This window comes from Dromiciops gliroides, chromosome 4 (genome assembly GCF_019393635.1).
Source record: "Dromiciops gliroides isolate mDroGli1 chromosome 4, mDroGli1.pri, whole genome shotgun sequence".
NCBI classification, from domain to species: domain Eukaryota; kingdom Metazoa; phylum Chordata; class Mammalia; order Microbiotheria; family Microbiotheriidae; genus Dromiciops; species Dromiciops gliroides.
This window is the reverse complement of record NC_057864.1, coordinates 446,378,724-446,401,304: the sequence shown is the minus strand read 5'-3', so window position 1 is coordinate 446,401,304 and position 22,581 is coordinate 446,378,724. Positions and strand designations below refer to the sequence as shown.

General features: G+C 39.2%; 1 protein-coding gene across 1 annotated transcript in view; it reads right to left on the bottom strand.

The window, feature by feature from the left end:
* MAN1A2 (mannosidase alpha class 1A member 2) overlaps positions 1-22,581 on the bottom strand; it is a 241,454-nt gene that overhangs the window by 59,655 nt on the left and 159,218 nt on the right. Inside the window, 2 exon segments of the mRNA XM_044000249.1 lie at positions 5,988-6,081; positions 6,404-6,527. Of these exon segments, the coding sequence (XP_043856184.1) occupies positions 5,988-6,081; positions 6,404-6,527 (218 nt within the window).

Below are 22,581 nucleotides of genomic sequence, written 5' to 3'. Positions count from 1 at the left end.
AAGACAAATTAGGAGGCTATTATAATAGACATTGAGGGTAACTAGAACAGTACCAATGTGAACTGACAGAAGGAAACCACTTGAGATACTACAGAGGCAGAGATGATAGGACTTGGCAAAAGAATAGAAGTGGGCATGAGGAAGAAAAAAAAAATCAAAGAGTTCTCAGATATCTCTAATTTCCTACCTGGCAGAACTAATTTTGAATTTCTCTGACTTCTCCACCACACTCCCAAATAAACAATGATTGGGAAAACTCATCCATTTGCAGGATCCAGTTAGCTAGCCTACTCACACCTGACAGGCAGGTGGAGCCACAAACTTTTCGAAAGAAAAGGAGCTGGCCTAGGACAGTGACCCAGGGGAAGCCCATACTCAGAGGGTGTTGAAGGACCAACTGTCTGTGTAGGAGAACAAGTAGAGTTTAATGTCACAGACGACAACGGGGTAAAGGGACTCAATAGTATTCAGGAAGGGTGACTAACAGTGTCAAGAGCTGCAGAGAGGTCAAAGAGGATGAAAAATGAGGAATGAGAAAAGACCAGCAGATTTAGCAATTAAGAGATCATGGTAACCACTGAGAGAGGTTTTGATACTAGAATGGAGTTGGAAGCCAGATTGCAAAAGGTTGATAAATGAATGTACATGACTTTCTAGGAATTTTGGTAGTGAATAAGAGACGGGGGGACTTCGGGTGAAGAAATGATCAGAGGAAAGTTTTGTAAAGGAAAGAATAGAACATCTGTATGCACCCAAGTAAAGAGCTAGTAAATAGGAAGAGACTGAAGACAAAAAAAATAAGTGACTAACAAAGAGCACAAATGGAGCGGCTAATGCTGATAGGAAGAAAGACCACTTCATTTCCAGAGAATGAAATGAAGGAAAAATAGAAGGAAAGGAAAACATAAATGAGTTTTGAGGTGCAGAGATGAGGGAATTTATGACAGATGACCTCAATTTTATCAGTAAAATAGGAGGCAAATACATTAACTGGAGGAGAGACTGGAATGAGGGATGGTGTTGAGAGACTAAAGAGAGAAGAAAAGGGTTTGGAAGACCTGCTGCACGGAGACTGCCATGGTGTCAATCAAAGAGTAAAATGATCATTGTGCAGCAGTAAGAGAAAGGGTGAAACTGAACAATGCAAGTTTACGGTGTACCTTGTCAACATAATTATTTGGCAAACTACATAAAGTGCTGGGTCTAGAGTCAGGAAGACTCATCTGTGATGAGGTTCTGGGTAATTTAATCATTTTATTAAAAGCCCAGCAGGTTATTAATAAAAGGGTGGTCATTTAGCTAACTCTTTCAGACCAAAGGCGATCATAGTGGAGGGGACTGCAGTTTATATACCCTTGAAACAGTCCAAAGAGATTATTTCCACTAAGATCACTCTGAGCTTTGGGCCGTTGTTTGTCCTTTGTCCTGGAAGAGAATCATGACATCAGGAGGTGAAGTGATGACTTGTAGTGAATTAGATTTAAGTGAGGGTGAGCTGTGCAAAGTCACAAACCTCACTCTCTCCTCCAGAGCCATCTGGATCCAGTGGCAAGATATATATCAGGATGACTGAAGATGGCCCTGGATTTTTTTAAACAATTAGAGTTAAGTAACTTGCCTAGGGTCACACAGCTAGTAAGTGTCTGAGACGAGATTTGAACTCAGATCCTCCCAAGTTCAGGGCCAGTGCTCTATCCATTGTGCCACCTACCTGCCCCTTGGGATTAGGAAAAGAGAAGATAAAAGATACAGAAGACCTAGGGTTGAGAGTTGGAAAGCCATGAAATCATGAAAAGAGACTAGGGCAAGATATTCAAAGGTGGAAGACTGTGTATAAAATGGTTAATTAGAATGCAAAGGCTATGGAAGCAAGAAAATAAGGCCAGTACGGAGATGATGGCCTTGGAAAACTAGATAGTCATTGGATGAAGGTCAAGGTAAAAATGAAGAATGAAAATGGAAGAACAGACTGCATAACAGACTATGATTATGATTATGGTAAGGGGGAGTTCAGGAATTTAAAAACATGGTGGGGAAAGGTGACAGTCAAAATCCAAGATAAGACATTCTGGTGGGTAGTTGAGGTAGAACAAAGGAAGAGGTCATGGGAAGTAGGACTGATCAAATAGGAGCCCTGGGTGTTGAAAGGGCATCAATATAAACCCTGGAATCTCCAAAAATGAGTATAGAGGTTGGGGGCAGACAGGAAGCCTGTAAGCCCTACTTGAGAAATCGGGGACGGAGAGATGATAATAACAAAGATCTGGACTGGGTGATATATAGGGATGGAAGAAGGGAAATTTGGAGGACTGTTTTCCATCCCCATCCCCTCCAAGTTACTATCATGTTTGTTTTTTATAAGATGATACATTCCTGTACTCACTTTAATTGCCCCCCATCCCATCCCCGCTGGAGGCACACCCAGAGCAACTGAAAGGCAAAAGAGGGGAAAAAAAAATAACAGAATCATAGGATTTATTCCCAGATTTATTATAATCATATCTATACTATTAAAATAAAATATTTTCATTCTAAAGATAATGAACATTTAACTTGACAGTAGATTTAATAGTAATTTTATAGTGTACACATTACCACCATCAAGTGTAATTTTTATAGAAAATACTAGTTGTAGTTCAGATGACAAAAAATAGTAATAGAGAGGCAAAGTAAATAGAAGTCAGAGGGAATATATTACCAACAATGACTTAACATGGAATAAAATGGGATAAAAAGACAACATTAAGAACAAAAGAGGTGGGCTAAACTTGGTGTCCATGAAACACACACACACACACACACACACACACACACTTTTAAGTGCACTGGTTAGATACTCCAAGGAAAATTTATGGAAAGACATGAAAATTGTATAGGAGATGAAGACAAGGAGGTGTTGGCAAACTACATTTTTGATGAAATCAGAAATGAACTGTGTTTTCTAACTCATATACATAGAGTTTTATAGGTATATATGGGTAGGCCTGAGAATCTAACCAACATATAGTACTGTTTGGGTTATAAACAATAGACTCTAAAACGAATGGATCCTTTAGTATTCTAGTGAAGCCTAAGGACATTTTCTAAAAGAATGCTTTTATGTGTACAAAATACAATATATAAGAGTACAAAGGAAACCAATTATAATGAAATAGAGTTATCCAAAACAAGTTCAGAAACCTCAGGTTAAGAACTCCTGGTTTAGGGGAAACTGATGCCCAATACAGGTAAGGAAATAGCAAGAGAGCATAAGTTTCCAGCATTAGGAAAATTACATCCCCAAATACTGAAGGAATTTGTAACTAGGAACAGAGAACAATTATTGGTAGCCTCTGCAGAATCTGGGGAAATGGAAAAGATACCAGAAAGTAAATAATCTTCTAATATTCAAGGAGGTGAGATGGAACAGGGAAACATGAGTAAATTCCAAAAACTAAAGTCTGGAAGCTTCACACTGATCCCTAACAAAATCCCAGAATACAGTATTCAAGAGAAAGTTTTTGAGCATTAAAGAATAAAGTGGTTGCTACTGCAATTTAGTAGGGATTCACTAGGAATAAAATGTGCCAAATAAACGTCATTCCATGTTTTGATCATGATATGAGCATAGGGGATCAGAAGAATGCCACAGACAGGCTTTATTTTTCTTTCGACAAGTATTTCACAAAAGTCTTTGACAAAATCTTTGTGGATCCATTGGAGAATTATGAGCTGGAGGGCTGTATGTTGAGGTGCATTTCTAGTTGGATGAATCACTATATTCAAGGTATATTTATTAATAACCTGAAGGAATGTTTCTAGCTGCATGCCATATGGCTGTGTCCTTACCCTACTCTACTCAACATTTTTGTAATTACTCTGAAGAAGAGTCAGAAGGGAAGGGGGTAGCTAGGTGGCACAGTGGATAAAGCACCAGCCCTGGATTCAGGAGGACCCGAGTTCAAATACGGCCTCAGACACCTGGCACTTAACTAGCTGTGTGACCCTGGGCAAGTCACTTAACCCTCATTGCCTTGCAAAAATAAAAAATAAAAATAAATTAAAAAAAAAAGTCAGAAGGGAAGCTCATCAAATTTGTCAGTGAAACAAGTCAAAGGCCAGTGTCACTGGTTCACAGAATATGTAGGGGAAGAGTGAGGTATGCATGTAGAAATGCTCTTTTTTGTTTAAATTAATAATAAAAAATATATATAATTGCTTGCTAAATTTACCTGAACAATCAGTTAAGTGCTGTACCTTCTGGTAGGCTGACTTTACTGAGAGTAATAATGTAATTTTTGAATCACAATCTTAAACACACAATCACAGTTACAGAATGCACCATAGTGGCTTCCTGGTTACAATAGGGAATAAAGAGTTCCAGCCCTGTGGGATCCTACCCTTCAGAACTGGTGGATATTGTGAGACACCCTGACTTGTAGCTGAACCCATTCCCATATGGAGATGAAAGGTGCCTCACCTATTAAAGATAAGTACAATAGTATCTTTACTGAATATCCTTGTTAAGTCAGGGCTAAGCAAACCTCCTTTAGTATGAGTGCTTCATTCTGTATCTACACTAGAATGTTGCTGGCATCAGGTCTGCCCTTAACAAACCTCATTATTCAGATGCAACAGCTTTCTTCAAAGTTGTCGATGATCCCTGCAATGGCCCTCCTCCCACTTCCAAAAAGCTGTCTTTCAGCATTCATCCTTCTTGAACTTTCTACATCAGCTGACACTAATGGCTACTTTTTGGATTATCTCTTCTCCACAGGTTTTTCATTCCATTTTAGAACTGATTCTAATATGTATCAACTCTCCTCCCCCAAATCAGTTGTAAAATCGCCCAAGCCATGTTTCTTTGTCTCTGAGCTTAATTCAGAAATTCAGCTAGTCTGTAATGAGTTAAGTTCAGAAATTCAGTTCTCCAGCTAGTCACCAAATGCCTCAGATTGTTTCTTTGCCTCCCCCCTTGGGTAGAGCAGAAGTAAATTTTAACAATTGTGCTAATTCTCTTGTCATTTATGTTATTTCCCTCTTTATGCCTGTATTATTATTGTAGATTGTGCCACCAATGTAGTTCACTGGTAAGTTCCTTTGCTTCCCCATGCTAACAAAACCACTCGTATACTGCTCAGGGAACTTTGCAGAAGATACTATGGGAAAGGATATATAAGCAAGTCATGAGGGGTGGAATATATGGTAAAACCCGGAGTGTGAGAATGCAAACTATGATTTCACAGTTAATGTAAACATCAAAAGAAGCTCTATCCCATGGGAAAACTTGACCCATGACCTTCGGCCATCCCTAGCACTAAGCCTTCTCCATTCTGTTTCTATATAATATCTGACCTTGCCTAAGGGTGATAGGAAGAACCACTGCTGTCTATCCTGCAGCCCTCTAGGAGGGGGCTTATGGCTAAGCTTTCCCCCGAAAAAATCTATTGACTGCCATGGAGGTTTGAACTCCCCTTCTTTCTTTTTTCTTTTCTTTTTTTTTTTTTTAAGTGAGGCAATTGCTGTTAAGTGGCTTGCCCAGGGTCACACAGCTAGTAAGTGTTAAGTGTCTGAGGCCAAATTTGAACTCAGGTCCTCCTGACTCCAGGGCCAGTGCTCTATCCACTGTGCCACCTAGCTGCCCCTCCCCTTCTTTCTTAAGTAACTCACTATTTCATCAGAGGGTGTGCCACCCTACAATTGGCATAATCAGGACAGACATACCTAAAAACCCATGTTAGTATTTAAGTTCAGGATACAGGGTTTTGTAGTAGAAGAGAACTGACAAATCATATGATAAAGTTAAGCATGAGGAAAAGAGTGCTGGGTATCAGGCAGGAATAACGAGCTAGAAAAACATATTACTGCTTATGTGATCTTATGTCTGAATTTCTTCTCTAAAATGTCTGTTCAGAAATATTTTAAATATTAAGTATTTTTAAAATATGTTTCAGAATACATTATGTTGTAATAAAAATGCAAATGTCAATTATGCAATAAATACTTACGCTGACCCCATCGGCCCGTTTTGGGGTTCAAATAGTTTGGATAAAGCCCATCAGGCCGATCCATTTTCTGAAGCAGTTTCCGAATGTGCATGACCTGAAGAAAATAAAATATAAACAATATAAAACCATCCATGTAAATATTAACTGTTGATATTAGTCTTTTTTTTCTCTTGGATTACATGCTCTCTTTATATATTCAATTGGATTTTTAAAAATTAAAGGATAATTAAGTAAAAGAAAATTTTGATTATATTTTCCTTAAAGAAAAAAAGGCTATTTTATTAATACAATAAAGGGGCATGGTTCTGAGAAACAAATTCTCAAAAAGTCAAATACTTCCTGCTTAATATGTATGTGTGTGTGTATATATATATTATTCATTTTTCTTAAGTTAACTTACTGAAACCAAAACTGACCTTTTGGTAGTAGACTGGGTCCCCTGTCAAATAGCTGAGGTGAACAAATTCCATATGCAGAGTACCAAATTCAGCCAGAATGCTGCTACCTGCAGAGGCCCAACCCCAGTTTCGCCCAATTCCACTGGAAAAAATAAGAGGGATAAAATTAAAAGAGGGAGAACATCTGGGGTGGGAAAAAAAATCAGTGAATACACATAATTTAAATATAAATAGTATTATTGATTGTTGAACATTATAGTTTAAAATGCAGTTTGAGTATATAGTACTGGAAAAGCTTCACAAGTCAATAGAGGTAAAAAGAGGTTTCATTTACAATAACTGTGAACCACATTAATTTCCTGAATTCCATAAACTGGAGATTATCCAGTAATAACAACTAAAGTGAAAATTAAATTCTTATATCCTCTACTTAATAGCAGGATGCAATAAATAAAGACCATCGTCATTACTGTGTGAGTCAGGGAAATCTCCAAAGAATAGGAATTAAACAACAGATGGCAGTATTTCAGAGAATGAGTCTGGTTTGAGTTTTAAAAAGGCAGAAGTGAGACTCTCTATGGCATATTCAGGAAGTAATGGGCAGACCAATTTCATTAAAGCAGAAAATCCATAAACATGAGAGGTAAAACAGGAGATAAATGGTCGACAATGAAATAGGTGAGACGTGCTGTGATAAAGGGCTAGGCAAGGATGATAGTTTGGATGAAAAATCAAGAATAGGTACAAAGGACGAACCTATAAGAATTGGCAAATGAGTAGAGATATATATGTGAGACAGATATAAGGATAGAATCAGAGGCTGAAGTAAAAAATGACTTTTAGGGATCAAACAGCTGACTTCTGATGATTATAATTCTGAAAATTTATGATTTTGTTACAGATTTTTATCCAAAGCAACTGGAAAACTATAGTGCCATTTTAAAAGCAGAAAAGTCCAGAGGAATGATTGGTTTTTTTTGTTTTGTTTTGTTTTGTTTTGTTTGGGGGGGGGGGGTTGTGAGGTAATTGGGGTTAACTGACCTGCCCAGGGTCACACAGCTAGTAAGTGTCAAGTGTCTGAGGCCGGATTTGAACTCAGGTCCTCCTGACTCCAGGGCCAGTGCGCTATCCCTTGTCCTACCTAGCTGCCCCAGGACAAGTGTTTTTAAACATGATGAGTTTGAGATGGGAAATACTACCCAGAATAGCCATCCAATGAATGTAGATAGAGAACTGAAGTTTAAGTGGGATAGAGATACAGAATTCGGAATGTCTACATAGAGATAATAGCTGAATCTAAGAGAATGACATCTCAGGGTTGAGGGTGTAGTATGAGAAGGTTGTTGGAAAAATTTCTAAGTTGCAGTGTTAGATGAAGAAAAAACCAAAGTTTCCAAGCCAAAGAAAATCCACGAGTATTTATTTTGCATTATTAGTACATCTGTCTTGTCTGTTACTAGATTTTAACCACCTTGAAGTCTAAGACCACTCTGTAAAGTTGCTATCTGGCTTTACTGTCTAAAAATCTAATGCGTGGTCACCAATAAATTAGAAGCTTTAGCAAGAGTTTTAGACTTTTAAGCATTTATTAAGGAGCATAAGAATTTGGTGAAGAGAGAGAAAGAGGCCTAGATGCCTACATCTATCTATCTCAGGGAGCCGGCATTTTTGCTCCGCTCTCCATGAGAGTCCTGACGAAAGAAAGAGAACCACCCCTTGAGATAGGAGAGGAAAGCATTTCTAGTTGGAGGTGCAGGGAAGCATGAAAAAAGAGAGGAAAAGAGTGGATAGATCAGAGAAAAACAAGGTCCTGGCACACCTTCTGGGTCAGAGGTCTGAGCACAAGAGAGTGGAAGAAAGAATGGATGGATATATGCAAAAACTCTGGTGGCAAGCAAGAAAAATGAGGGAGATCATGTCAAAAGCACCTGATCTTGATGAAAGAACAATTGGGAGCTGAGCAGAAAGGGAAGCCAGCTGCTGCTTGAGGTATTTTGGGATTATTTTACTCACTGACATTCTTTTCCATCCTATTGCCAAATCTAGTCTTCTTGAGCACTTAAGTGTTAAATCATTCTTTGTTCAAACGTCATCAAGGTTTGAAATTTTTTTAAGAAAAATTTCTTTCCTCTACTTTCATTTCAAAACTTTAGAAGTCACATAATCTAACAGAAATAGTAGGCAGCAATTTTTATTGTTTCTCATCAATGTGCTTAACTGAGCAATAAAAGAAAGGGAGTAAGCAATCCAATATTTGTAGATTTATTAACTCATAACATCACTAAAATTCCTTTGGCAAATTATTTTTCCTAAGACTCTAAATAGTACACTAGTGTCATTTCTTGCTGAAGCATGAAGTCTAGACCAAGAAGAAGTTTCTTCTTTATTTTAAATCATCTATTTCTCTTTGTGTAGGTGTTGGAATGGAAGGAAAGCAAGCTTGTGATTTCATCAGGGGAAGGAACTCCTGGTGTGAAAAATTTCCTCCAACAATGCAAATGCAGATTTGCAACACTCATGTAACGTAAAGAATTGTTATAGGGAACTGAAAGGTTAATTGGTTTGCTTGTGATTACACTATGTGTTAGAGTCAGGACTCGAAGGCAGGTCTCTCTGCATCTATGGCTGGTGCTCTAGCTGCTACAAGCCTCTCTTTTTCCTTAGCAATGCCAAAATTCAAAAGTAATATTACTTTCTATTTAGCATTTAGTGAACAACATTAAGTAATTTTCACTATACATCATTATGCTGCTTAATGTTCTTTCAGCTCTTCTCTTATCGTTTAACTAAAACCACCAAATGATAAAAATTAAAAACCAGCAACAATTTTTAAAAGACATCAGCAAAGTAAGAGTTGCATTTATATTTCATAACTATACAAAAGAAAATTTTGTTAAAACCTTGGTTAATACTCTTATGTTAAGGACATCAAAGCTAAATGATAAATATGAAAAACAATTCACAAGCAGTTCTTCTGCAGACATTTCCCTTCATCACAATGTCTGAGTTACATATGAATTCATCGAAGAGCAAAAACTACGTTTCCTTCCAGCAGAAGCTCTTCTGTTAAACTCTCACTCTGCCTCAAATGACAGCTGCTCCTTGAAAAAGACTGCTGAAAGGAGTAAATGACTGTACAACAACTTTACTACAGACATAAAGCATTTTAAAGTTAATGTCAAGATAATGAATGCCATACAGCAATATTTAAATTCTTAATTTTTAGAGAATGAATTAAGATAAAAATGTATACCAAATTAAACACTTTGAGGAAATGCAAATGACGCACGCTTCAAGGGAAGAGTGAGAAACAGGCAGAGTTCAAATAACTCATCCTAAGTTGCCTCCCCCCAACTCTATTAAAGGGTACAGTGAAAAAGGATCACCTCCTAATTTCTGAAACTCTCTCACAGCAACAATCCAAATCATTACATTTGAAAAGGGGTGTGTGGGGGGCGGGGAGGGGTTGTAAAGAGCCTTGCTTCTCGAAGACTTGGGGTTAGCAAAAGACAAACTTTTTGAGGGCAAAGGCTGTTGTTTCATTTTTGTCTATTTCCCCAGGACCTTGCAGTGCCTGGCAAGTGCTGCTAAAATGAATCTTGTTCAAGTCCCTTAACACCTCAGTGATTCTCAAGAGTCTTCATTTTTAAAATGAAAAAGAGGGTCCTGGCCAGTACTAAATCCTTGAGGTTGTACTTTTTCTTTAGTGAATATTAAAGTTTTGGAATTGGAATTCAAAATGTCTCAACAGAGATTGAATTTTGACCACAAATGCTCAGTGTCATTGCTGGACATGAGGTTTTGTAAAAAGAGAACTTTAAGTATTAAGAGTAGAATCCAAAAAGAGTGTTTTTCTTCCTCTGCCAGTATTCTGGATTATCCACAAAAACTGCAAGGAATAAGAGCCACAAATGAAAGGAAAAGTCCCATGTTTCACCTCCAGGGTTACACTTAACTTTTGTATCTATCTTCTGATAATGATCAGAACTTGATCCACCTTCTTGAGAACTCAGCTATTTAGAGAACATGATTCTGAGTCTGCATAATTTTTCCCATTCATCCTTCAAAGATACTGACTATTGGACACTTCTCTTTTAAAGTCTCCTATGGCAAACTTTCCTATTACCAACAGCAGGAGCCCTTGTCTCCTAATTTATTGAGAAAAACAGAAATTACCTGTACGGTTTCCTTTTTTCCTCTAGTCCAGGGCTTCTTAAACTTTTCCCACTTGTGACCTCTTTTCACTGGAGAAATGTTTACATGACCCCGGATATAGAGGTACATAAAATAGGTAACACAACCTTTTACTGCTGCCAAAATTTTCTCAAAACCCACATTCAGTTACTTGACCCCTATGTGGGGTTGTGACCCACAGTTTCTAGCCCACCCACCACTTAGCTGTCACAGTGATGTTCTTAATGAATAGGCCTAACCATGTTATCCTCAACTCCTTATAACCTCCAGAATCAAATATAATGTCGATGTTTGTCATTCACAGCTCATGTACTCTCGGACTCAATAATCATTCAACAGGTGATTTCATTGCTATAGGGAACTTCTGGGTGGGGAAACTTCTATCAGTGCCGGTTGGCATCTTCTCTGCAACTTATACTCTGAGAGAGTTATGGAAATTACTGAAAGGTTCAGTGACTTGCCCAGCATCACATACCTAGTAAGTGTCAAAAACAGGACCTTAACCTCGGTCTTCCTGATTCTGAGGCTAACTTTCTAACAACGAAGCCCCAACACTTTTCTACATGTATAACACAATAAAAGTTACTTTTAAAAGTTCAATTTATTCAGTAATAATTAAAGATTACTCCATTCCTTCTCTGACACACTATTATGGGGAGGAGGCAAATGGGTTCTTAAAAGTTATGCCAATATAGCATAACCTCTGGTAGATGCTACCAAGGTGGAAAGATTTCAAGTAATTACCTACAGCTGTGTCAATTCTCTTAGGACAACTAAGCTAAGGATGGCTGAGACTAATTACCAGGTTGGCCAAAGAATGCTGGAGTTTCTAGCCACAACAAATATCTTCTAAATTGCATCAGAGGGCCTGTGATCTATGATAGGAAGGGAGTACTTCACAAATGATGAAATCACAAATCCTTGACATATCGAGTGACTACAGATCAAAGAGCATTTTCAATGATACAGACTTGTGTAAATCCAGTTAGCATTTAAGTAAATCTCCCACATTAACATTCTAAAATTAATTGAAAATTGTCAGAGTAAAATAGCCCAACAAATGAAAAAGATGGACTCTATAAGATACCTATGTAGTTAAAGGATTCAGAAAAACAAACATATCCCAACACTGAAGGATTTCATAGTTACAGTATATAATGAAGATCTTATATAACTAAAGACAAGATTTAGACTTAGTAAAAATTCATTGCCATTGAACAATTATAGTATACATTTACTAAGAATTTAGTAAGAGCATTTTACTAAATGGCATTTAATAAGTTGCAAAAATAAGCATAGTGTTGTGACAATTGGAGTGATGCCAACTGCTGGAAAGTTACTGTAGGAAAGCTCTGCCATGAGGAGAAGGCATCTGAGGACAAGCCATGTGACTTGGAAGGTCAGTTCCTTGGTGTCAGGAAGTGACATTTGCTCGTGGGTACTGTCTATCAAAGCTATCAGACAATTAGCTTGGAGCCGTGTGTGTGTGTGTGTGTGTGTGTGTGTGTGTGTGTGTGTGTGTGTACACAGAACATTTCGAGTTTTCACAGGAAGCTTGTGAGATGAAGAAGGGGTGGTTATCTCTTTCGTCAAGACTCTCATGGAGAGCGGAGCAAAAATGCAGGCTCCCTGAGATAGATAGATGTAGGCATCTAGGCCTCTTTCTCTCTCTTCACCAAATTCTTATGCTCCTTAATAAATGCTTAAAAGTCTAAAACTCTTGCTAAAGCTTCTAATTTATTGGCGACCACTCATTAGATTTTTAGAAAGTACAGCTAGATAGCAACTTTACAGAGTGGCCTTACGACATCAAGGTGGTTAAAATCTAGTAACAGACAAGACAAATGTACTAATAACCATAATGCAAAATAATTGTGAAAGGTGTACAAGAAAGGTAAACAGAAAACGCTATGGTAATTCAGAGGAGAGACAGAACACTTTTACCTTGGGAGTAGTATAAGTTACGTAGAAGGGATAAAGGAAGTTTTCTTAATGAGTGAGATGGAACTTGAATGTGTGAGATTGCAATAACCAGAGCTTTTGAACACTGTTATTATAACTTCAGGGCATGATCCTGGCTCTCTTCCTTTTGTGTATCAATATACTGATGTACTCATTCATTTGATAAGTGGTTACTATGTGCTATGCACCTGGGATATAAAGATAAAAAGTCCTTCACCGTAAGGACCTTAAATTCTACTAGGGAGAAATAACAAGTAAACAGATAAGTAAATACAAAATCTATTATGAAGAAAGTACAAAGTCATTTTGAATAGCAACTGACCTTATGTAGCAGGTGGAACTTGAACTAAGGAGGTATAAGGGAGGAGCTTCAGGCACAGAGGTAAGCATAGCTTGTGCAAAGACAGAGATAGGAAACAGGAGATGGAATGTTGGGTACAGAGAACATCAAGCATGCCATTCTAGTTGGCATGTGGAATACATTCAAGAGAGTAACATAATATGCTTAGGAAAGTTCATCTTAGGAAGAACTTTAAAAGTGCTAAACAGGGGTGGCTAGGTGGCACAGTGGATAAAGCACTAGCCCTGGAGTCAGGAGGACCTGAGTTCAAATCCAGCCTCAGACACTTGACACTTACTAGCTGTGTGACCCTGGGCAAGTCACAAAACAAACAAACAAAAAGATAGTATAGGCCTAAATTGGGATGTTATCCATGTGAGTAGAAATAAGGGGGATAAATGTAAAAGTATTGTGGATGGAGTACGGGGAGACATGGTGGGTACAACAATGGTAAAGATGACAAAGGAATGGTAAACCTGGGTAACTGGAGTGTTAATGGTGTTCTCAACAGAAATAAGAAAGTGAGAAAAGAGGCGGGGGCTTGGAAGTCAAATGAGTTCTGCTTCGGACATTTTGAAATTGAGCAGCCTGTAGGACCTTTAGATAGAAATATCAAATAATGATATTTAATGAGGCTAGAGGTTAGGAAAGAGAATATTCAAGTCAATCAGTAACCATTTGTTGAGGACCTACTATGTGCCGGGCATTATGCCGAGTGCTGGGGATTGTGCTTGAGGAGCTCACAATCTAATTGGGGAAATAACATACAAACAACTAGGTACAAACAATACAGATTACAGTATAAATTGGAAATAATCAAAAGAGGGAGGCATAGAATTCAGGGGGGTTGAGAAAGGCTTCCTGAGGCGAGTGGGAGCTCAGCTGGGAGTGGAAGGGCACCAGAGAAGCCAGGTGGCAGAAGGGAGAAGGGAGGGCATCTCAAGCCTGGAGAACAGCCAGTGAAAATGCCTAGGGCCAGGAAATGGTGCATATTACTCAAGGAACAGCAATAATGCCAGAGAGAGTCAAGAATAATAAGAATAATAGTACTGGAGAAGTAAGGTCAAATGAAGAAGGATTTTGTATTTAATCTCTTGAGTGATAGGAAGTCACTAGCATCTGAGCAGGGCTGTCACACGGTCTGACCTAAGCTTTAGGAAAGTGGCTGAGTGGTGGCTGAGTAGGGGGATGTACTGAAATGGGGTGCCTTGTGGCAGGCAGACTCACCAGCAGCTACTGCAATAGTCCAGGTGTAAGGAGATGAGGGCCTGTGGCAGGGGAGTGGCAGTATCAGAAGAGGAAAATGGGCCTATTCAAGATGTCACAAAAGTAAAAAAAGATGTTGGCAACATAGATTGTAAGAGGAAGTGAGAAATCCAGGAAGACAAGCCTCTATAGGATGGTGGAACCCTGGCCAGTCATAAGGAAATTTGGAAGGGGAAAGGGTCTGGAGGGATAGGCGAGCTACGTTTTGGACAGGTTAAGTTTAAGATGTCTACTGGACATCCAGGTAGCTGGAGATCAGTTGAAAGGTCAGAGCTGGATAAGTAGATTTGAGAATCAAATCTGGATACATTAATCAAGAAGTCATCTTCAAAGAGGTAGGAGCTCAACCTATGGAAACTGCCGAGAATATAGAAGCGTTCCCAAGACAGAACCATAAGAAAGTGTTCCAATAGGGAAATGGGACATGGAAAGGCGGACAAATGAGGACTGAGGGGGCAAAGTGCACAGTTGAAAGAGCACTGGCTCTAGAGTCAGAGGACCTGGGTTCAAAGCATACCTCGGACATCTAAGTTAGGAACTAGACTTAGATGGCCTTCTAAGGTCCCTTGCAGCTCTAGATTTGTGATCCATGAATGATCAAGAGAGCACCAGTAAGACTGAAGAGTTTTTCAATGGGAGATAAGGTTGGGCATTAGACTGAAAAGGAGAGCAGCACCCACAAAAGAACGGGCTGAGATCATTTTCCCGCCAAAGACAGCTTAGAAGGTCGGCAAGAGGGGGCTGCTGTGCTGGGGTGGGAGTGAAGCCCAACCCCACAATCACTGACACAGATCCAGACGCCGGCCGGCTGCCCAGACCCGGGTGGAATCAACACAGATCTAGCCCCAGGCTGGCCGCACCAACAAAATTTACCCCTGGAGCCTCTGAATCTGCTGCGGCACCGGTGTCTTCTGGAACTAAGCTCACGGTCTTGGTGAGAGGGTGGAGCAGCTGGCCGGGGGAAACTACAGGGGCCTCTGATGGAGCTGGGGCAGAATTCAGGTGTTCTACCCTAGCTGAGAGCCAGGAAGCAATTGTGAATGGTGGCCCAGGTTGTGGAGGGGCTCAGGCTCACAAGTGCTGGGTTGAATAGCAAGTAGGATTGGGGTTATTTATAGACCCAAGTACAGACCAGGCAAGTGAAGAACCTGCCCCTCCTTAAATTGTACCACCTTGAACCCCCTGAAGCTTGGGACAGTACATTCTGGAAGCAATGCCCCACTTTAAGGAGTTAAAAGTCAAGAAGCAGGTGGGCAAAATGAGAAGACAGAGAAAGATGCAAACCATAGAAAGTTTCTTTTAGTGACGAGAAAGATTGAGGTGTACCCTCAGAAGAGGATAGCAACATCAGGGCTCCTACATGCAAAGCTTCAAAGAAAAATATGAATTGTCTCAGGCCACAGAAACACTCAAAATAGACTGAAAAGGACTGAGAAGTGAGGGAGAGGAAATGGAGGCAAGATGTATTATAGACAGCTTTCTGTTTTTAAAAAAATGGCTGATGAGAGAAATATAGGATGATATCATGTGAGAATGGCTGGGTTTGTTTTATAAGTTGAAGGGAATTTGATCATATTTAGAGGTGGCAGGGAAGAAGCCAAAAGGAGAGAATAAAAGTTAGAGACAGAAACATTCCATAATATAAACAAGTCAAAGGATATGAACAAATGGTTCTGATTTTAAAAAGTGTATACTATTAGAAAGCATTACAGGGGGCAGCTAGGTGGTGCAGTGGATAAAGCACCAGCCCTGGATTCAGGAGAACCAGAGTTCAGATCCAGCCTCAGACACTTGACACTTAATAGCTGTGTGACCCTGGGTGAGTCACTTAACCCTCATTGCCCCACCCCACCCCCCAAAAGCATTAAATATTAAATTATTAAACACCTTGCAAAAATGAGCTCCAAATGAGTCACAACAGAAGTGAAAATCAAAACAACTCTCTACTTCAACCCTATATGAAGCAAAACTGACAAAATTGGCAAGATGACAAAGATATTATCAATGATGCTGGAGCTGCACAAAGACAGGCTTGACAATATACTGTTGATGAAGCTATAAATTCATTCATCCTGGAAAGTAATTTGAAGTTATGGTAAACAAAGTGACTAACTTGATTATATCCTCTGAGAAATTCCAAAGCTAGGCATAAGCAGGTCAGAAGCAAAAGAAAGGTCTTATATTTTATACCAAAGGATTCATAGCCAGCTAACATATGCTTATTACATACGTATGATGTGCTAGGCACTATGTTAATGGGCAGCTAGGTGGCACAGTGCATAGAAAGACAGGCCTGAACTTGTGAGGACTTATCTTCCAGAGTTCAAATCTGGCCTCTGACACTTACTAGCTGTGTGATCCTGGGCAAGTCACTTAACCCTGTTTGCCTCGGTTTCCTCATCTGTAAAATGGACTGGAGAATGAAACGGCAAGCTCCTCCAGTACCTTTACCAAGAAAACTTCAAATAGAGTCATGAAGATTCAGACACAACTGAATAACACTGCGCTAAGCACTGGTAATACCTCTCCCCTGCAAAAAAAGGAGGCATTTTCTGCCCTCAAGGAAATAGGTACCCAGTATGGGGACATGATGGCAAAATGCAGTGCAGCTGTGCAGCTGGATGGAAAATGAACCGACGGCTAATATGGGTCCCTTCCTTAAATGGAGTTTCTGGAAGGAGCCTCTATCTCCACCCTCTAAATTAGAGAGAGAGAGAAGCCCCCAGGGGTAGGGGGTACCAAGGAGGCACGAGTTCCAAAGTTGAAATGCTCCTTCAGGAGGATCAGGTTACTGAGGCAAAGAACTGAAAACAAAGTATCCCCTCACTGACTGAGGAATGATTAAACAAATGGAAGACACTAATATAATGGAATATTTACTGCACCATAAGAAATAATGACTGAAGAAATTCAGAGAAGCAGGAGAAGTCTTATGTGAACTGATACAAAGTGAAGTAATCAGAATCAGGACAATAAACATTATAAATACATTTGAAATGGAAACAAAACAAAACAAACAAACAAGAAAAAAAAACCCAAAACCCTGAATGCTGCACAATTATAATGATCAACCCTAACCCCAGAACAGATGCAAAAATGCACTCTCCTCCATTCCTGGTAAAAGTAGGGGACTCTAGCTATGGTAAAGAGTATTTATTGTCAGACTTAGTTAATATATTGTTTGGTTTTGCTAAATTGCGCCCCCCCTTCCTATTTATTCTTTATTACTAGAGATGGCTCACTGGCTAAGAAAAGTGGGAAATTATACTCAAAAGTGAGGATGATATTTAAAAAGCAAAGAGAGAAAGAGTACTGATTTGTGAAGACAAGCATTGGCTGGACTGAACAGGAGGCTATAGGATCAAGGCAAAAGTAGAGGCAAGGAAAAAAACCTCTTCACCATCAGCTGATGTTAGAAGAGAGTCTGAAAGGTTGAAGAACAGAAGGTGTTCATGGCAAATGGCCTCAATTTTCTATGTAAATTATGAGATGGAAGGGGGAGGAGGAGGTTGGAAGGCTTGAGAAGAAAAGAAAAGATTTAGAATAAATCAGTCTTTCTGGGACATAGAAGAGAATCAGTTAGGGACTACCCTGAAGCAGTTCACTTGAAATCAGAGAACTTAAATTGGTCATGGTTGCAGACAATCAGGTTGTATGACTTCCTCATGACTAGGCTCTTCAGAATCTTTGTGGTCGAACAGAAAAGAGCTAGATGTGAACTTAAAGGAGCTGGATTTGACTCCTGGCTCTGCCTCCTACTAGGACTTATGCCAGGGGAAAAGTAATTTCCCCTCTCTAGGTCTCAGTTTCTTTAACAAAATCTAGTGTAGTAAGACCTGATCATTTTACGGTTATTTACAGCTTCAAATCTATGGTCTTATGTTTAAGAAGTATAAATCTTCTTAACTTCAAGAAAAGAAACACCCTTGCTTTTTTAAAGTGATTTTTCTCCCTGATTAATTTCATGTTCAATGTTACTTTCTGCCATTACTACAACTTATTTTCCCTCATTGTAACAGGAAATCCAAAAGTGTGGATGAGAGGATAACCAACATAATTAGTTAAATTTAAAGTAACCTTTAATTATCCGTTCATAAGGAGGAAAATAAGATAAAAATTTGAAAAGAATTATCTTGATAGTGTAGGTATAAAATCACCAAAATGACTTAGATAAAATATAAAACATACCTTTATACTTATAGCACAGAATTTTAAATTTAAAAAACATTTAAGAGGTTTCTGTTCTGAGAATGCATATATTCCAAATGATGAATACCAAATTATTGCTACCAAATAATGAAATCATACTGATTAAGAAGAAGATATTTCCAGTATTGCCAGAAGAGGAAACTGGGCAACATTCTACCTGCTTATGATTTCTTTTAGCTACCAAGAAGGTTGGGAATATGATCCAGGGCTCTCTATACTCAATACCTCTGTGAAAACTTGTGCAAAAAGAAATATTTCTGGAATCTCAAGTTAGAACATGAAGACTTTTACATATGGTCGGTCAGTATATGACAAAAACAATAAAAAGTACTGTATTAGTAAAATACTGTAAAGACCAAAAATGTTTTCACCTTCCAGTCTGATGCAACTTGCCTCTGCATTTCCAAGTTAGAGGGCAGCTAGGTGGATAAAGCACCAACCCTGGATTCAGGAGGACCTGAGTTCAAATCCAGCCTCAGACACTTGACACTAGCTATGTGAACCTGGGCAAGTCACTTAACCCTCATTGCCCGCCCCCCCCCCGAAAAATACATTTCCAAATTAAATAGATAATGACATTCATGTAATATGTTTATTACTCAAGGATGGATAAAACTTGGTTTATATGGAGAAATACTTCTGGATTTTAAAATATCCAAATGACAGATGAACTCCAGAATACAAATGATTAACTAGATAGAAGTCTACATATATACAGGCACACATAGATAGAGTCATAATTTCCTCTTTAATTTCAGATTCTTGGTCTACAAAAATAAGATGCTGTGATAAGATAATGGAATTTGGCAGATGCCCAGGGGTCCCACCTGATTGATTTAGTATTGTTTGAATTGGGTGAGAATGAGAAACTAAGTACCTACTTATGGATGACTGGATGGGAACCACACCTGGATGGCCCTGAGTGACACTGTTCTCAGAGGCAGTGCACTACTGACATCAGCAAGAGACTACTCTCAACCAATCAGCTTGAAGGACCTCCCCTTTGAGGAGGGAGAGAGGAACTAGGAAGGGGATGCTCACTCACAGAAGGACTCTCTTTTTGGTGAGGGAGAACAGGAGTGCCCCTTGTCATTCGACACATCGGCTGGGTGACAGAATTTCACGTGGGCTGCTAGGAAAGGAAAGGTTTCTGTCTCTCTGGCTATACCGAATAGATCCAAGTTTTAATAAATCTTTAAAAGCCTAAACTCTTGCTGAATTTATTAGTGATTTTAGCCAGCATCCCCCCACCAAGACTGGGGGGGGGGCACATTAGGACCCACATTTAGATTTTAAACAACACAACACTGAACAAGATAAAGTACTTCAGTACAGGTGGAAACCTGTTATTTCATGAGTGTGGGTGACCTCTAGGCTAAGGAGATTCCCTCTGTCATGCTGGCTGACATTCTCTGCAACCTAACATTCTTGGAGAGCTGCCTGGACCTTTGGGGGGAATGGTGGAGGGGAGGGGATATTACTGACTTACCAGGACCACATTATCACTATATGTCAAAAGCAGGAAGTGAACCCAAGTACTCTGTTTCTTTCCATTTACCCAGGGGTGGGTATGCTGAATAAATGTTTAACCACTGCTTGATGTGAAGGGGGGGGGGGGGGGGAGGAAATGTATTGCATGACATAGTTTACATTTTAATCTGCATCATTACCTTTTTCTCCATCACTTTAAGTCTTGGCAATCAAGCCCTAATATGTAGCATTTGGAAATTTCCAAGTAAATATTCACACTGAGAATTTAACTGGTCCTCCCAGACTATCTATGACAGCTGCAGCCCATCCCCTGCCCCTCAAATACACACATGCACAGACATAACCTACAATTCCATCCAGACACATGAAGAACAGGAGGAAAAGAAGAAGAGGAATTGCATGGGATACAAAATAGGTTTCAGAGGCATAGGATAGAAAGGATAAGGAAAGGAAAACCAGCTACAACCAGTCCTTTTAGATCCCCTTTACTTAAAGTAGGGATGGATGTTCCTTCAAACCTATTAGCCTTATATCCCAATTGGGATATATTGATATTATATCAATTAAAACGGCTGGAGGGGAGAGAGATATGGTTTGGGATAGGAGGCAAAAAAAAAAAAGCCACAGAAAAACAAATGAAATACAAAAAGGGAGAAAACATGAACAACAACAAAGCACACAAAACAGGCTCTCATCCTTGACCTTTGTGCAGCACTTGACACTGTTGATCACCAACTTTTACTGGATAATCTCTGTTCTCCAAATTTTCATGACATTGCTCTTTCTTGACTCTCCCACCTGTCTGATGATCTCCCTTTGATGGATCATGAGCCTCATCACATCTCTGTCCTGGGCCTCTTCCTTTCCACACAAGCTCATTTTTCAATGATCATTTCTACGTAAATCTATAAATAAAACCCATGGGGCAGCTAGGTGGCACAGTGGATGGAGCACCTGCCCTGGATTCAGGAGGACCCGAGTTCAAATCTGGCCTCACACACTTAACAATTACTAGCTGTGTGACCCTGGGAAAGTCACTTAACCCCAATTGCCTCACCAGATAGATAGATAGATAGAGAGAGAGAGAGAGAGAGAGAGAGAGAGAGAGAGAGAGAGAGAGAGAGAGAGAGAGAGAGATAAAGCCCACCCTAAACTCTAGTCTCAGATCATCAGCTGACTTTTGGACATTCCAAACTGGATGTTCCAAAGAAATTCCAAACTCAACATGCTCAGAACAGAACACATTGTCTTTGATACCAATAGCTCCAAAAACCTGGGTCTAAAGGAACCATCATCCTTCCCAAATTTATATCCTTGGTATTATTGTCTCAATCTCACTTACCCCACAGATTGCACTCCAATCCATCCTCCACACAGCAATAAAAGTGTTTTTCCTAAAGTCCAAGTCAAGCCATGTTACCCCCTGCTCTTAGTCCAGGAACAAATAGGAAGTCCTGTTTGGCATTTAAAGTTCTTTATAACTTATTAAACCCCTCTCCACAGAATCTAGGACACAGACACTCTCATCTACTCACTGCTCCTCACACATGACACTCCAAATGCTATCTCTCTACCTCTATACTGGCTCTCTCCATATCTGGAAACTTCTCCCTTTTCCTTTCCACCTCAGGACATTGATGGCTTCTTTTATGTCTAACTTAAATGACACTTTCCATAGGAGGCCTTCTTGGTCCCCTCAGTTACTGAAGTCTTCCCCTCTAAGATGACTCTTTATCTACCTATAAGTCTTATTTTCATGTTACCTTGCCCATTTGTTTGTAAGTTCCTTGAAGGCAGGTGCTGTTTCTGAGTTTTTGCCTTTATTGTATTCAGCTAGCTACATAGAAAGCAATTAATAAATGCTTGTTGGTTATTTGATTTAAAAAACAACCACAAATAAGTAAAACCTCAAAGCAAAACCAAAATATGCTAAACAAATATAATTTAGGAAAGTGAACCAAAAACAAAAGAAAAAATTCCAATGACACCTCATGGATCACAGAACAACAAAAAAAAGAAATCCTAAAATGATTTAAAAGACAAACAGTGCTAAAATAAATTAGAAATGAATTTAGGGTAGAAATACAAGCTCTCAATGCAGAATATAAAACTACTCTTATCAGGATAGGAAAAAATGAATCTATAATGGAGAAGAACCTCAACAAGGATATGTAAGTTTTGAAAAAAATAGGGGCAGCTAGGTGACGCAGTGAATAGAGCACCGGACCTAGAGTCAGGAGGACCTGAATTCAAATCCAGCCTCAGACCCTTGATACTTACTAGCTGTGTGACCCTGGGCAAGTCACCTAACCCCAATTGCCTCACCAAAAAAGAAGGAAGAAGACAGAAGAAGACAGAAGACAGAAGACAGACGAAGACGAAGAAGAAGAGAAAAAAAATAGAAGACTTTAGAAAAAGGCACTCAGAATAATAAGAGGGACACAAAGCCAAAGATAGGATTATGTTGTCATTAGAATGGAGGCTGATCATGGATAAAGAATGGAACTAAGCCATGGATCTAGAACACGAAGCAATCTCTACAACAAAGTAGTACAACTTTCTGATATTACTTCTCTCATGAATTAATATTTCTAAAAGTGAGGTAAAGAAAGGAAAGATGAGGTAAGATTTACAAAGATGTTAACATACATCAAAAATGAATAGAAATATGAGTTTAAACCTGATATTTCAAAAGCACCGTCACTGCCCACATGAAGAACAAAGGAGGAACATG